The sequence below is a fragment of the Saprolegnia diclina genome (assembly GCF_000281045.1).
Source record: "Saprolegnia diclina VS20 unplaced genomic scaffold supercont1.6, whole genome shotgun sequence".
Lineage (NCBI taxonomy): Eukaryota > Oomycota > Saprolegniomycetes > Saprolegniales > Saprolegniaceae > Saprolegnia > Saprolegnia diclina.
In genome coordinates this window covers 1,149,675-1,163,093 of record NW_008246073.1, presented here as the reverse complement: position 1 = coordinate 1,163,093, position 13,419 = coordinate 1,149,675, and the positions used below count along the sequence as shown (strand labels likewise).

Below are 13,419 nucleotides of genomic sequence, written 5' to 3'. Positions count from 1 at the left end.
GATGTGATCGATTCTACGCGCTTGCGTACTCCACACCATCTGGCTAGCTCGAAACGATCGAGTCTTCCATCCCGAGGCGCCCGTCGTGACGCCCGAAGCGGGTCACTACTCGCGCCGCGTACTTGACGAAGCTGCATCTTCAACATTTTTTGCTGAATACCCAAGCACTGTGTCTCTTCAAAATGATGAACGCCCTTTGCCACGACTCTTGACCTCGTTCCGGCTTGCGTGATCCACGCCTCGCTTTCGAGACGGCTACGCCTTGCCGCTGCTGCCGTCAGTCACAACACGCCCCGAGTCGAAAGTTCACCTCCAAAAACAGTTCAGCTTGACACAGTTTACATAATTTTATTGGCCTTGCACTATAGCCAACAGACTCGACACATGGGCATGAGATTGATGGTTGATGACAGCAAAGCCATGCTTCCTATCTCTAACGTTAGCACATTCCTTGTTGTACGGAGAGGTGATCTCAGAACCCATTTGCGCTTTTGCAAAGATCGCGAGACCTTACTGGTTTAGAAATATCGGGTCTAGCGATTCGTCACACAGCACGATGATTCGAGAGCTTCAAAGAACGTTGAGAGAGTGAACGGCAACAAGTCATCCAGCGATTGAGTTCTTGTCCATTCCTGGTGCTTCGGTACCCTAGACACAGCAGCATTGGCACGCCTTTGTCGCATCCGTTGTATTTTAGCGTAGAAGAAACGCTGTCGTTCACTCGAACCGCTCTGAGCGCACTAAAGCTACTGAGAGATGGTGCTGCATATGTCACTGCCATTTGTTTGCCTGTATAGATGGAGCGTTTCTTGGCGTTGCGTCGAGTCGCCAAGCCTCCAAGCCTCGCTAGGTGCTCACTGTGACGCCGTCCACGCCACCTCATTGTATGGTCGAGTGCAACACTACACGATCTTTGCACTACCGGTAATCGACTTGGCACTAGTGGCAACCATGGCTATGACAAAGCATTTTAAACATGTTTCAATTCCGGCCACGGTGCGTTGGCATGTGCTCCAGATCGTTGTCAGGTGAGCCGTCTCAATATGCACCTGCCTCCGCGAAGGTTTCAATTTACTTTCACGGTTGTAGGCATAGATCATCGCATGCGCTAAACAAGTAAGCAGATATATACAGTATTTGTGTCGACTTGCGTTGGCGCATGTGTTGAGTAACTTGCTAGCAAAAAGGTACAGTCTGCCGCGCTTGGATCCTGTCCAGTACGAATGCTGGTCACACGGAATGTTGATCCGTGACATTGCGGAATAAAATTCAGCATTTTTAAAAACATTTTGGTGTGAATATAACGATCACACGGCGTGCTGCGTCTATCGCCATCGTTCGTCATGCTGCAACCTCTTGCTCGGCCTGTGTCTCCAAAGGAAGTACCAATATATTATCGTTGCTGAAAGCTTCTTGTTTCCTCAGGTGTTGAGCATGTTGCGTGCAATTGCGGTTTACCCGCCAAGGTCGCCGTCATTGACGACCAATCAGATGCGATCATTCCTTTATGGGCGAGAAACGTCTGTCTTTTGTGTCATACCCTTGCCGCCCTTGTGGACTAGAGTAAAGTCCTACTACAGTGAGTCACAATTGTTTGAAATGGCGGCGATGGACGGCGCTGGACGATCACATGCCAATTTTCCTCCTTCTCACCATCATGAGCACGACACCTTTCGACGATACGACGTGCTTCTTTCACGGCTGCACGAGCAAGCCGGTGGAGGGCTCGGTCAAGTGCCATTTTCACCGCAACCGCGGTCTTTGCCGCATTGGCAACTGCCGCAACCAAGTCTACGCGCGGAGTCTCTGTGTGCGCCACGGTGGCCGCCACCCGTGCGCGCACCCCGGGTGCTCAACCAACGCGCGCCTCGGTCAGTATTGTTGCCGCCACAGCAACATGAAGAAGCTCTGCCACCATCCCGGCTGCACCAAGGTGATCCAGATCAACAACTTGTGCATTCGCCACGGCGGCAGCAAGCACTGCCAGTACGAAGGCTGCGCGACGCCTGCGCGGTGCGGCGGCTACTGCTGGCGTCATCGCAAGCACATCAAGCACCCCAAAGACGTTGCCAACGCGACAAAGGCGATCCCATGTGACGCCAACAGCAACGACACTGCGCTCTGGGACCAGGGCCTTTTCGACGCGATCGCAGCCAGCGATGTGGAGAGCGCGTTGAGCTCGAGCCCCGAAGATTTGGATGCGTCGATCTTGGACGTGCTGCTGCGATGCGACAGCCTCACGATTGGCTCGCCCGACGCACACGTGACGGTCGCATGAATCTCTAGTAATCGATGCGTTGGTTTTATGTTTGCACCACCGTATACTCTGCCCATGCACACGCACTTCTGATCATACTAACGGTAGTATGCAAGATGAGTCCAGACACTTTGACGACGGTGGTGGCGTGATCGGAGGTAAGAGCCCATGTCGTATAGACATTCGACTGCGCACTTGGCTCGTCCTGTAATACACTGAAATGGTGTACCCGTACAATTCGCACGTAGCACCGCGTCTGGACGACGCCCAACAGACGTTGGCAAATGCAAAGGAAAAAAACTGAAGTCGCGTAGCCATCGATTGCTACCGTGTAGGACGCGTTTGTTGAATCGTTTAATAAATTGTCTGTACCAATGTCAGTGCATGTCAGGGCTATCTCGCGCATGGACTGTAGCAGTCGCAGACGCGAGGCGTCACTTCAGTCGTGTTGGCACAGTGTCAAGAACGGGTAACGTTAAATGGTCTATCATGGAGACCGTTCGATCCCCGAATGGCAACGCTTCAAAAGACAGAAGCCATATTGTTGACGATGATTCTGCACTTGCACACTAGGATTCATCCGGACTACGCACACCTGCCATTGTATAAGCTGGAAATGGGTGTATTCTTACCGGTATGCAGCGAAACTAGTCGACATTCGAAACGCCGCCGAGCGTTCGTAGCTAGAGCTTGCGACTGACGAGACATCGCGAACGCGTACGTTCATAACCCGTGAATTTTCATCGTGTCCACTGCCAAAAGGAATGATGGTCTTTCTGGCTCTCTGAAATTCATCAGAACGGCTCCTCGCATTTGCCAAGTCAGTATACAAAGACTAGGCGGTGGTAATTGTTAAGGAGGTGGAAAGCACCGTTGCTGCACCTGTTACGAGCAGCCGACCCAAGTGACGTGTATGTGCCATTCCAAACACCCACGTTCCGCATTCGCTGTGTTGGGATGTCGCGGCGCATAGCCAAAAGAAAGGTCAAGTGCAGCGAAATTATAGAAGCATGCTATCGGCTCGATTCGCATCAATACATTTGCACATTAGTGTTAGGACGGTCATCTGCGTTCTCTATTCCACAGCACCCTTCTTGCAGCCCTTCTTGCGTCGCGCGGCGCCGGCTGGCGCGTGACAACTGTGGCACCGCCCATCGGACCGAAATGAGATTGCACCAATCCGCGAGCCCGATTATTAGAAAGTACGCAGGTTGCGCGACTCTACGGCTTGCATCTGCTGTGGCAGTGTCATACCCCCCACACCATCGCCATCACAGGAGCGACCAGAGCTTTGGTTTGTCACGCGCGGTAGGAAATTTGGGCCAAGCGCCCGCATCCCCAAGCCGATGAGCTCAGAATCAAATTTCAACACAGTTTGACAGTATGGAAACCACCGCCTTGTGCTACTTTCATGGCTGCACGAGCAAGCCAATGGAAGGCTCGGTCAAGTGCCACTTCCACCGCAACCGCGGCCTTTGCCGCATCAGCAACTGCCGCAACCAAGTCTATGCGCGGAGTCTCTGTGTGCGCCACGGTGGCCGCCACCCGTGCGCACACCCCGGGTGCTCAACCAACGCGCGTCTTGGCGACTTTTGCTGCCGCCACAGCAAACACAAGAAGCTCTGCCACCACCCCGGCTGCACCAAAGTGATCCAGATCCACAACCGGTGCATTCGCCACGGCGGTAGCAAGCACTGCCTGTACCCGGGCTGCGCGACGCCTGCGCGGGCTGGTGGTCACTGCTGGCGCCACCGCATGTACATCAAGCGCGAGAACGCACCGACATCGCCCTCGGACAGCACCAACCAAGGCTGTTGCAGCGACGTGGCCATGAGCGACGTGGCCATGAGCGACGATGGTACGAGCTCCGAGATGGCGCTGCCCCTATCGGGCGATGACTTGGATGCGTCCATCTTGGACGTGTTGCTTACTTGCGGTGACATGAGCTGGAGCCACGCCGACGGCGCATCGTTCGTGCTATGACGGGTCACCCGATGCACTTATTTAGTCACGTTATTGCGTTCGTAAACCGCCCGTCATCCTTGTACAGTACACTAAGAAACACCAATAAGACCTTCATGTTGACGTCCAGTGGGTTGGACCGAGCCTTGTCAATGACGATAGCATCGTGGTCACCGCTACACATTGCACTGCTGCAGCAGCAATGCTATCTCGCATGGTGTCAAGTCGTTTGAACGCTGACGTGGCGGCACCGCCAAGCACCGGTTCAATCGATTCGAACCGGTTCGCGCTTGTAACACGCAAGTGCTTGTAACGAGGGATCTTTGGGCCGAGCGGGGCGGCGATGGACGGAAGGCCCGACAACATTCGGACGTTGATCCTCGAGAAGGAGAAGGAGCTCCATGACATCAACGAGTACCGGATTCGGACGCTCGAGACGATGCTCAAGGAGAAGGTACCTCATTTGCATGGCGAGAGGCGCTTATGGCCGGCTAGGAGGCGGCGATGGGCAGCTACAAGCAAAAGTTCCACAAGCTCCAGGAAGACTTCAAGTACAATCTCAAGGTACACGCGTCTAGTGACGACGCTGCAGCGCGTGCGTAGCTGCTCGAGGGACGCGACGAAGAGCTGGCCATGTACGACAGCAACTTTGCGACCATGAAGATTGTGCTGCGCGACCGGTACGAATAATCCGATTACGCCCCTCCTAGTCCGCCATGCATCAACGCACCCACATGACGTACTAGCGAGAACGAAATCGGCGAGCTGCAGATCCAGCTCGCAGATGTGGCCTCGGACATGAAGGCCGAGAAGCAAAAGCACGCCGAGCAAGACGCGTTCTACACGCAAAAGCTCAAGGACGTGCGCGCCCAAGTCGAGGCCGCGCGCTGGTCCTACGACGACGCCATGCGCAAGCAAAAGGACGAGTTTGATGCATACAAGCGGCGTAACGAGCGCGAGCTGCGCGAGAAGGACGAAGACATGGAGAGCCTCCGGCGAGAAATGTCGGTCACGTTCGACGAGCTCCTTCGCGCGCGCGAGGCCGAAGCCAAGGCCACCACCGACGACATCACTACCAAGCTTCGCGAGACCGAGCTCAAGGCCAAGAGTTTAGCGCGCGAGGTCGAGACGACCAAGGAGCGCAACACGGAGCTCCGGCGCAAGGTCGACGACCTCCTTTCGCAAGTTCACGAATCCGATACACAAGCCAAAGCGCTGCAGTGGGAGCTCAGTGACGTACGTGGCTTGAAGGACGCCAAGATTGCCGAACTTGAAGCCGACAAAGTAGACCTCCAGCAAGTCAAACAAGGTATACCTCGGTGCCTTGCTGAAAAGAAACGATTTCGGTGCTCTGCATGTAGCCCTTCTCGACGAGTACGAGGGCAAGATGGCCGAGCTCTTGCAGGTTCGACGCTTGCAACGAGCGAGTGATGTGACGTCCCTACGTAGTCGCTCCATGCTGTGGAAAAGGCATTTTTGCAGCAGAAGGCCCAGTTCGAGGACGAAGTCCGGCGCGTGACGCAGCGCAAGGACAACGAAATGAAGGAGCATGGCGTCAAGTTTGAAGCCCGCATCGAGGTACGCCAACCGTTATGTGCCCAGCCGAAGGAGAAGCGGTCCTCTCTTGCATCTAGGCGCTCATTGGTAAGTTGCGCTCGGTGGAAGAGACGTTAGAGAAGGTGCAGACCGAACTCAAGCAGTCCAAAGTGCGATATGCTGCATGGTGTCTTCGCTGGAAACGCATGGGATGCCTATGTAGTGGGAAGCCGACGACCAACTCTTACAGCGCGAGCGCGAGATGGAGCGGCTCGTCTCAGACCACAAGGTAGACACGCTCTCGACAGTGTGCGACGTGGCGTCGTGTGCATAGGACGCTTTGGAGCAACGCGAGACGATGCTCAAGGAGCTCAAGAACGAGCTTTGGACAGCCCAAGTCGAGCTCAAGTCGTCAAAAGACGCGAGTCGGCAGTCGCTCCAGCTCGTGACGGACGCCAAAGAAAAAGAATTGCACGCCAAGCAGCAAATTACGCAGCTGCACGAGCAAATCGAGGACTTGCAGCGGCGTGCGACGAGCCACGACGCGTCCAACGAGTCCAAGCTTCGAGGTGCACATACGCACGATGTGCCCGCTCACCTCATACTTCATGCAGATCTGGAACAGGAATGGCAGGCCAAGTTTGACATCAAGTACCGGGAGCTCGCTGCTTTGAAAGATCGGCTCCAAGCCGAGAAGATGGTTGGCATTTCATCATATTTTGACCGAGTTCGAAAGACGATATGACTCGTAGGCGGTCGAAGATCGGTACCGACACGCCGAGAATGAGCTCGTGCGCCTGCGTGGAGACCTCTTTGCCCAAAAGGCCGCGCTGCAGATGAACGAAGCGTTCAAGTTGCCGTCGTCGTCGGTGAAAACCGTGTCCGAGCCGGCGCTGTCGCCGTCGTGGACGGACCCGCCACCGTCGATCGGCAGTCTTCCGCCCGTCTCCCCGCCGCCGAGCGTCGTCGCAGCGACTCCGACCAAGCCCGTCGACTCGCTCGAAGCCGAGAACGCGCGGCTCAAGAGTGTCATTCGCGCCATGACCGAAGAGGTCATCAAGCAAACCGCCGCCGTCTCCCGTACAACCACGCGCTATTGTGCACTGGTTCAATACTGTGCCTAGCCGACTCGGAGGCAACCGACTTGGCGCGCCAGCTTTCGCAAGCCGTCGCCGACGCTGACCGGCTCCAAGCACGCGTGCACGAGTTGGAGCAAGCAGGCTCGGCGACGCTGCAAGCGCAACTCTTGCATGTGCAGCAAGAGCTGCTTGTCGCGCAGCAGACGCTGGACGCCAAGAACCAGCTCATCGAACGGCTTCAGAAGGAGAATGCGATGCTCCAAGCCGCTCGCCCGTCGACGGTGTGTCTTATGCTAATGTACACATCGTCATTGCCTTTACATAGGAGTCGAACGCCACTGCGCAACAGCTCACGCAAGCACTCCAGGACATCCAAGTGCTCCGACACGAGCGCAACCAGCTCATGGAGCTCAGCAATCAGCTCACGGCGGACCTGCGCAAGCAGCAGCTGCAGAGCCCCGTGGACACGACCGCGCGGATCGCCGACCTCACGCAGTCGCTGGAAGAGTACCGGCTGCACAACAAGGCGCTCAAGAAGGAGCTGCGCAAGTGGCTTAAAAAAGGCGAGTTCACACTGTCCGCCGCGCCCGTCGAGCCGCCGCCAGCCCGTCGACGTTCCGACCCGATCGACGACGACGACGAGTACGACGACGAGGCACCGCCCGACGAAGCCGGCGACGTGTCGACGCCACTGCCGACGCGCCGGCCATCAAATTTGGCGAGTACGCTCTTTCAACAAGCACCGAGACCCGAGGCCAACTCGTCCCTCTCGGACGCGCGGCTCAAGCTCAAGCACGCCAAAGAGGTGCTTGCGCTCGCGGGAAAGAAGGTCGACGAGCCCCAGAAAGCGCGCGCGGCGTCCATGGTTGTCTCGAGCAGTCAAAAGTACACGCATTCAAACTCAATTGAGAACCAAACGTGTCTCATTTGTAGGGAGACGCCAAGCCAGCGCTCGGCCATGCACAAGCTCAAGGAGCTCCAGTCCAAGCGCGCCGAGATGGCTGAAGAGCGCAAAAAGGTTCGCAATTACAGCGTACCGGGTACCTAACCCTGCAATCGAAAATGTCAAAATGTCTTTCTTGTCGAGCCGCGATGCCGTGTACTCGGCGAACGACACCGCCCGACGGAAGAAACCTCCCAACCTCCAAGTTATTCCCTTGCTACTGCCGATGCTGGGTCATGGCAGCGAGCGAGATAGGCTGGTGGATTCGATACAGGTCGAGTAGATAATACAAATGCGAGTTGGGGTTTAGAACTTGAACTTTTTGAGGTTCTTGGGCTTCTCCTTCTCGGCTTTCCGCGCGCGCTTGCGCGAGTCGTCGCCATCGACCGACGACTCGGTCGTGAGCATCCCGCTCGTCGAGCTCTCGATCCCTCCGGGCTTGGCGCCAACGTCGTAGGCGTGCGCCGACCCGTACAGCGACGTCCCGACGGCCACCTCCTTTTGTGCAAGGACCGTGTAGAGCTCCTTCGGGGCCGACGGCGCCACGTCGGGTGTTTCCGTCCCCCGCTTCCGGAGGTCGACGACACCACCGGGCGTCGAGACACCCGACATGACGCTCGAGATACCGCTGTCCATCGTGTCTTCCAGGACTGCGGCCATGGGCTCGCCAACGATCGCGTCAGCGTGGGCGACGTCGTCTTCCTCTTCGTGCTGCTCATCTTCGTCTTCTTCGTCTTCGTCGTCGACTTCCGTGACCGGGTCCAGTTGCCCCCAGCGCTCCTTGCTCACGGGAAGGACTTCTTCGACGGGCTCCGACGTTTTCGCCGCCGCCGCCTTGTTGAACACGTCGCCGTACAGAGGATTTCCGAGCTCGTCGACGGGCGGCTTGCCCCAACCACCGGGGTGGTACCCAAAGCTAGCGCCGTCGGGAATCGGCGCGTTGAGACCCGGGATCTTGAGATGCGGGTAGGCCGGCGGCGGGCCGTAGCGCTGGATGTTGAGGAGCCACGGTGGCGGGACGCCATCCACCATACCGAGCGCACGCTTGAGGTCGTCCGAGAGAAGGCCCGGCGTCTTGCGCTTGAGCTTGACTTCAAACTCCTTGCCTTCGTAGTAGAGATCGCCGAGCGACGACAGCGGCGGCTTGGTCTGGTATCGGAAGAAGGCGTCGTGCAGCACTTGGTAGTCAATGTCGATGCGACCCATCTTGGGCTGCATGCGCTCGCGCATCTTGGCCGACCCCTTCTTCTTGAGCTCATCGTCGAGGAGCGCACCGCGGACTTCCGAGATACCCGTGTTGGCGATAAAGTCGGGCAGGATGAATGGGACCTTTTCGATACCGCGCTTGCCCTGGAGGTACTTGCGCTTGTGGCACCAATGGCGGGGCACAGGCACCGTGTTGCGGTACGCCTTCAAGTAGCAGAGGAACTGCGGGTCCGACGACGTCACGTCGTGGGCCTCGACCACGTCCGGGCACGCTACGAGCTGCTTGAGCAACGAGATGCTAATCTGCTTGGCCTTCTTGCGCGCCTTGCGCCCAAGCTGCATCGGCTCGTCAAAAGCCTCGACCTCGTTCGCCGCATTGTCCTCGGCCTCGGGCGCCACGTCGTCGACCGCGCTCTTGTCGCCGCAGAGCTCTTCGGGCTTGAGGAACTTTTCAAAGACGCGCGAAAACTCTTCGAACGCCGGGTCGGACGTTGGCAGCGCGACCTCGGCGCTCACATACTCGACCGTCACCTCGGGCGCCGGCGCCGGCTCGTCCGTGGCCTCCTTCAGGAGCTCCAGCTGGCGCTCGGCCTCTTGGCGCAGACCGTCGTCTTGCTTCTTCTCCTTCTTCTTCATGCGCCGGCGCGCATTCTTGGAGAGCGGCTGGGCAGCGACCTCGGAGCTCATGGACCCTGTGGCTCGGAGCTAATTCGGCTTTAAAGCGGTTTTTTCCCAAACTTAATATCACCCGCCGAGCAATATCATGTATGGGAGGTTTCGAACCCATACGCTAAACCCACCCAACTTGGCCCTGCGATCTGCGATCTGCCAACATGCGCCGAGCCATCGTCGCCGTCATCATGCTGCATGCAGCGCTCGTCGCTGCGCTCTTGCCGCGGCCAGAGCACGATATGATCAGCGCCACGAAGGGCCTCATTGCCCGGCGGCTCGGCCCAGCGTACGTCGACCAGGTCGGCCTGTCTCTCGCCTCGCTCGCTCCTACATCCTCGCGTAGTTTGTGCTCGAAGCGCTGCCGGTCGACCACATTTCGGGGCTCGACATTGCGCATGTCGATGCGACGCCAGGGCAAGTGCATCTTCGCGCGTCCAGTGCAACGGCCATGGGCTTTGGCCTGCACGCGTACCTCAAGGCCGCGGCGCAGACGCAGACGAATTGGGAGGACGACCCGCTCGTGCTTCCGCCGACACTGCCAGCGCTGACAGTGCCACTGCGCCTCGGGCGGCAAGCCGCATACACGTACTATGAGAACGTGTGCACGTTCAGCTACTCGCAGTGGAGCTGGTCGTGGGCGCAGTGGGAGCGCCACATCGACTGGATGGCACTCAACGGTACGGCCAGCGCATCTCTCGTGCATTCGATATGTACGTCGACCTAGGAATCAACGTCCCATTGGCGTTCACAGGCCAAGAAAAGGTGTGGGCGACGACCTTTGGCGCGTTCAACGTGAGTGCGTCGGGGCTGGATGGCTTCTTTGCTGGCGCGAGCTTCCTCGCGTGGGGCCGCATGGGCAACGTCCAAGGCAGCTGGGTGCGCGGGCCGCTGCCGCGATCGTTTATTGAGCAGCAGTTTGAGCTTCAGACAAAGATCCTCGCTCGCATGCGCGCGTTCGGCATGACACCGGCCCTGCCCGCCTTTGCCGGTATTCTTTTTTAGTATCAAGACTGTATCAAGATGATGCTAGGCCACGTCCCGGCCGAGATGGTCTCGCTATACCCGAACGCCAAGTTTGTGCAGTCGCCGCCTTGGATTGGGTTCAAGCCGCCGTTCACGTCCGTGTACATGCTCGACCCGACGGACCCGCTCTTTGTCGAGATTGGCGCAGCGTTCTTGCGGCACCAAGCGTCCCTCCTCAACTACACTGCGATTTTGTATCAGACCGACACGTACAACGAGATGGACCCGGCGTTTAGCGCGCGTACGTACCTCGCAGCGTCGTCGTCGGCCGTCCTGAAGAGCATGCGCGCTGTGCACCCGTCGGCGGTGTGGCTCATGCAAGGCTGGCTCTTTTCATTTTCGCGGTTTTGGACCGCGACGCGCGTCCGCGACTACATTGCGCACTTGCCCCAAGACGGTCTCATCGTGCTCGATTTGTACAGGTCTCGTGTGTTGATTCCAAGTTATATCAGGCTAATGCACTCTGGTGTAGCGAGGTCAAGCCCGTGTGGCAGACAACGGACAACTACTTTGGCAAGTACTGGATCTACTGCGTGCTGCACAACTTTGGCGGCAGCCTCGGCATGCGTGGCGACCTCCCGACGATCGCGTCCGACCTTGTTGCGGCGCGGACAGCGAGTGCCGGCACGCTACTGGGCCTCGGGCTCACGATGGAAGGCATCTATCAAAACTACATTGTGTACGACCTCGCGCTGCAAATGCCGTGGCAGGCATCGGCACTGGACGTTCCGACGTACGTCGACGCCTTCATTCGTGCCCGGTACCACCACCCAACACAAAATGCGCTCGACGCGTGGCAGCGGCTCGCAGCGACTGTCTACAATGTTTCTAAAGGCTTTGGCGGCGTCACCAAGTGCATTGTGAGTCTCCGCCCGCGCTGGGGGCTTCTCCAGAGCCGGTTCATGCCCACGGCGCTCGCTCACAACGCCGAGGACGTGCTATTTGCGTGGCGCCGCCTCCTGGCCGCCGCGCCGGCGCTGGCGTCGCACCTCAGCTTCACGCGGGACCTTGTCGACGTGACGAGGCAAGTGCTCAGCGACGGTTTGGCGGCCGACGTTGCGGCCTTGGAAACCCTGTTTCATGCGCAGGTCGCGCCACTTGCCGAGGTCCTTTGCACCTTGTCGCAAGCGCTGATCGTGTGTGTAGCTCGATGCTGTCATGCGCCGCATGCAGGACGCGATGGAGATGCTCGAGCGCATCCTCAACACCAACCGCCACTTTATGCTCGGTCCGTGGCTCGCCGACGCGCGGGCACTCGGCGGGGCGGACGACGCAGCGTATTTCGAGTACGAAGCGAAGAACCAAGTGACGCGGTGGGGCGACGCCAACGGCAATGCGCTCTCGGATTACGCCAGTAAGGACTGGGGCGGTCTTGTGTCATCGTACTACCTTCCGCGCTGGCGCATCTGGTGGCGCCACGTCCGATCGGCGTACGTGGCACGCTCCGCGGTCGACCATGCCGCGGTGCATGCGGCGCTCGAGGCGTTTGAGCTCGCGTGGCAGCTCGAGCGATTGGAGTTGCCAGTTGAGCCGGTCGAGGATTCGGTTTCCGTCGCGTTGGCCATCGCCAAGACACTCCTGCCAGACGACGACGTCGGCGCAGCGGTTGTGAAAGATGCGGCACCGAGCTTCGCTCGCGATCAAGTGCTGGCACGCGCCTGCCTCCTCGACTGCCTCTGGTAGTAGTGTCGCTACGGAAGAAATGAGTGGTTGCCAGCCTTGTGTGATGATGGTTGTCCTTTGATGGACTGCAAGTAAGGACGCCGGGGTAGACCGTTGGACAGAGGTGTCGCACGGTGTCGTGGACGGTGTGCATTTGGAAGACTCGGACGCTATGGCGACACCCCGGACACCGGGTACGCGTAGCGATCGAATCTACGAGCTAGGGCATCCTGCGAACCTTCTCGGAAGCGACCATCATCGTCGCGTGGCGGGCTGTCGCCTTCGATGCGCTCCATGCAACATCCTGAGCCAGCAGACGTCCCACGCCACGGGCCTTGTGGACAGGACAGTCATGCGGTCGCTTTGGGCTGGTGCTTCATTGAGCTCGTTCGCCGTAGGGTCAACATGGCCTGCAGCAAGGCGACGACGTAGCTATGCTGCAAGGACACGACGCTTCAGTCCGCGCGGATCGCCGCGCCGTGCCACCTGGTCGGTGCCAGTCCAACGTGCAATCTCAGTGGACCAATCCGACGCCGCCAAATTGCAAGGCAGCGCGTGGATTGGGTGGATTTACAGGCGTGTCACAGAGTGACCATCATTGTCGAACCTGGCCACGTTGGAGCTTTTCGAGTGTCAGTTGCCAATTGCCCAAGACATCGACAAGATCCATCATGCAGTGGTTTAGCAAGAAGCGCGCCGAGCCGCAGTGCCATTGCCGCCAAGTACTCGCATCGATGACGTCGCCGTCACCGCCCGACGCCTGCATCCCGATCACGCACAAGTGGATCGACCGCCAGCAGAAGCAGAAGCACAGCGCGGTCGTCGGCGGGCGCAAGGTGCCGTTCTTGCCCGAGGACATTGGCTTTTGGAAGCTGGATCGGCGCGAGACCAACAACGTGCTCTGCCCGATTGACGAAGACGACTGCGTACGCTGCGACGGCTGCGAAGAAGCCATGTTCTTCAGCCTCCGCGCCAAGCGCGTCTGCGTTGCGCTTACTCGTGTGCACCGCCGGCACAGAAAGGTCGCGCCACAGACCGCGCTCGTTGCATGAAGACGCGCGGAAGCGTGCCCGTCAGTC

The 13,419-nt window shown here is 58.5% G+C and overlaps 6 protein-coding genes across 6 annotated transcripts; 5 read left to right on the top strand and 1 right to left on the bottom strand.

The window, feature by feature from the left end:
* Positions 1-1,481: 1,481 nt before the first annotated feature.
* On the top strand, positions 1,482-2,322 carry SDRG_02875 (hypothetical protein). Its single transcript, XM_008608479.1, has one exon. It carries the CDS (start codon positions 1,631-1,633, stop codon positions 2,276-2,278), a length of 648 nt encoding a protein of 215 aa, XP_008606701.1. The 5' UTR covers positions 1,482-1,630; the 3' UTR covers positions 2,279-2,322.
* Positions 2,323-3,523: 1,201 nt separating this feature from the next.
* Positions 3,524-4,348, top strand: SDRG_02874 (hypothetical protein). Its single transcript, XM_008608478.1, has one exon. The coding sequence runs from the start codon at positions 3,641-3,643 to the stop codon at positions 4,238-4,240; it is 600 nt and encodes a 199-aa protein (XP_008606700.1). The 5' UTR covers positions 3,524-3,640; the 3' UTR covers positions 4,241-4,348.
* Positions 4,349-4,516: 168 nt separating this feature from the next.
* On the top strand, positions 4,517-7,927 carry SDRG_02873 (hypothetical protein). Its single transcript, XM_008608477.1, has 14 exons — positions 4,517-4,673; positions 4,715-4,783; positions 4,823-4,899; positions 4,966-5,528; positions 5,581-5,624; positions 5,669-5,797; positions 5,854-5,925; positions 5,979-6,044; positions 6,090-6,324; positions 6,370-6,455; positions 6,508-6,835; positions 6,880-7,115; positions 7,160-7,719; positions 7,768-7,927. Exons 1-14 carry the CDS (start codon positions 4,563-4,565, stop codon positions 7,880-7,882), a joined length of 2,691 nt encoding a protein of 896 aa, XP_008606699.1. The 5' UTR covers positions 4,517-4,562; the 3' UTR covers positions 7,883-7,927.
* A 68-nt stretch (positions 7,928-7,995) lies between these two features.
* On the bottom strand, positions 7,996-9,698 carry SDRG_02872 (hypothetical protein). Its single transcript, XM_008608476.1, has one exon. It carries the CDS (start codon positions 9,668-9,670, stop codon positions 8,084-8,086), a length of 1,587 nt encoding a protein of 528 aa, XP_008606698.1. The 5' UTR covers positions 9,671-9,698; the 3' UTR covers positions 7,996-8,083.
* Positions 9,699-9,782: 84 nt separating this feature from the next.
* Positions 9,783-12,400, top strand: SDRG_02871 (hypothetical protein). Its single transcript, XM_008608475.1, has 6 exons — positions 9,783-9,954; positions 9,999-10,332; positions 10,380-10,643; positions 10,686-11,100; positions 11,151-11,784; positions 11,825-12,400. The coding sequence occupies exons 1-6, from the start codon at positions 9,817-9,819 to the stop codon at positions 12,359-12,361; spliced, it is 2,322 nt and encodes a 773-aa protein (XP_008606697.1). The 5' UTR covers positions 9,783-9,816; the 3' UTR covers positions 12,362-12,400.
* Positions 12,401-12,984: 584 nt separating this feature from the next.
* Positions 12,985-13,392, top strand: SDRG_02870 (hypothetical protein; the record flags this gene model as incomplete). Its single annotated transcript, XM_008608474.1, has 1 exon — positions 12,985-13,392. The coding sequence occupies exon 1, from the start codon at positions 13,012-13,014 to the stop codon at positions 13,390-13,392; it is 381 nt and encodes a 126-aa protein (XP_008606696.1). The 5' UTR covers positions 12,985-13,011.
* Between the last annotated feature and the right edge of the window lie 27 nt (positions 13,393-13,419).

Excerpts from the sequence above, each read along its gene's own strand:
- SDRG_02873 (XM_008608477.1), top strand. The coding sequence starts at position 4,563 with ATGGACGGAAGGCCCGACAACATTCGGACGTTGATCCTCGAGAAGGAG. Across the intron at positions 4,900-4,965 it reads AAGATTGTGCTGCGCGACCG|CGAGAACGAAATCGGCGAGC; the intron begins GTACGAATAATC and ends ATGACGTACTAG. Across the intron at positions 7,116-7,159 it reads AAGCCGCTCGCCCGTCGACG|GAGTCGAACGCCACTGCGCA; the intron begins GTGTGTCTTATG and ends GCCTTTACATAG.
- SDRG_02874 (XM_008608478.1), top strand. The coding sequence starts at position 3,641 with ATGGAAACCACCGCCTTGTGCTACTTTCATGGCTGCACGAGCAAGCCA.
- SDRG_02872 (XM_008608476.1), bottom strand. The coding sequence starts at position 9,670 with ATGAGCTCCGAGGTCGCTGCCCAGCCGCTCTCCAAGAATGCGCGCCGG.
- SDRG_02875 (XM_008608479.1), top strand. The coding sequence starts at position 1,631 with ATGCCAATTTTCCTCCTTCTCACCATCATGAGCACGACACCTTTCGAC.
- SDRG_02871 (XM_008608475.1), top strand. The coding sequence starts at position 9,817 with ATGCGCCGAGCCATCGTCGCCGTCATCATGCTGCATGCAGCGCTCGTC. Across the intron at positions 10,333-10,379 it reads CGACTGGATGGCACTCAACG|GAATCAACGTCCCATTGGCG; the intron begins GTACGGCCAGCG and ends ACGTCGACCTAG. Across the intron at positions 10,644-10,685 it reads GGCCCTGCCCGCCTTTGCCG|GCCACGTCCCGGCCGAGATG; the intron begins GTATTCTTTTTT and ends AGATGATGCTAG.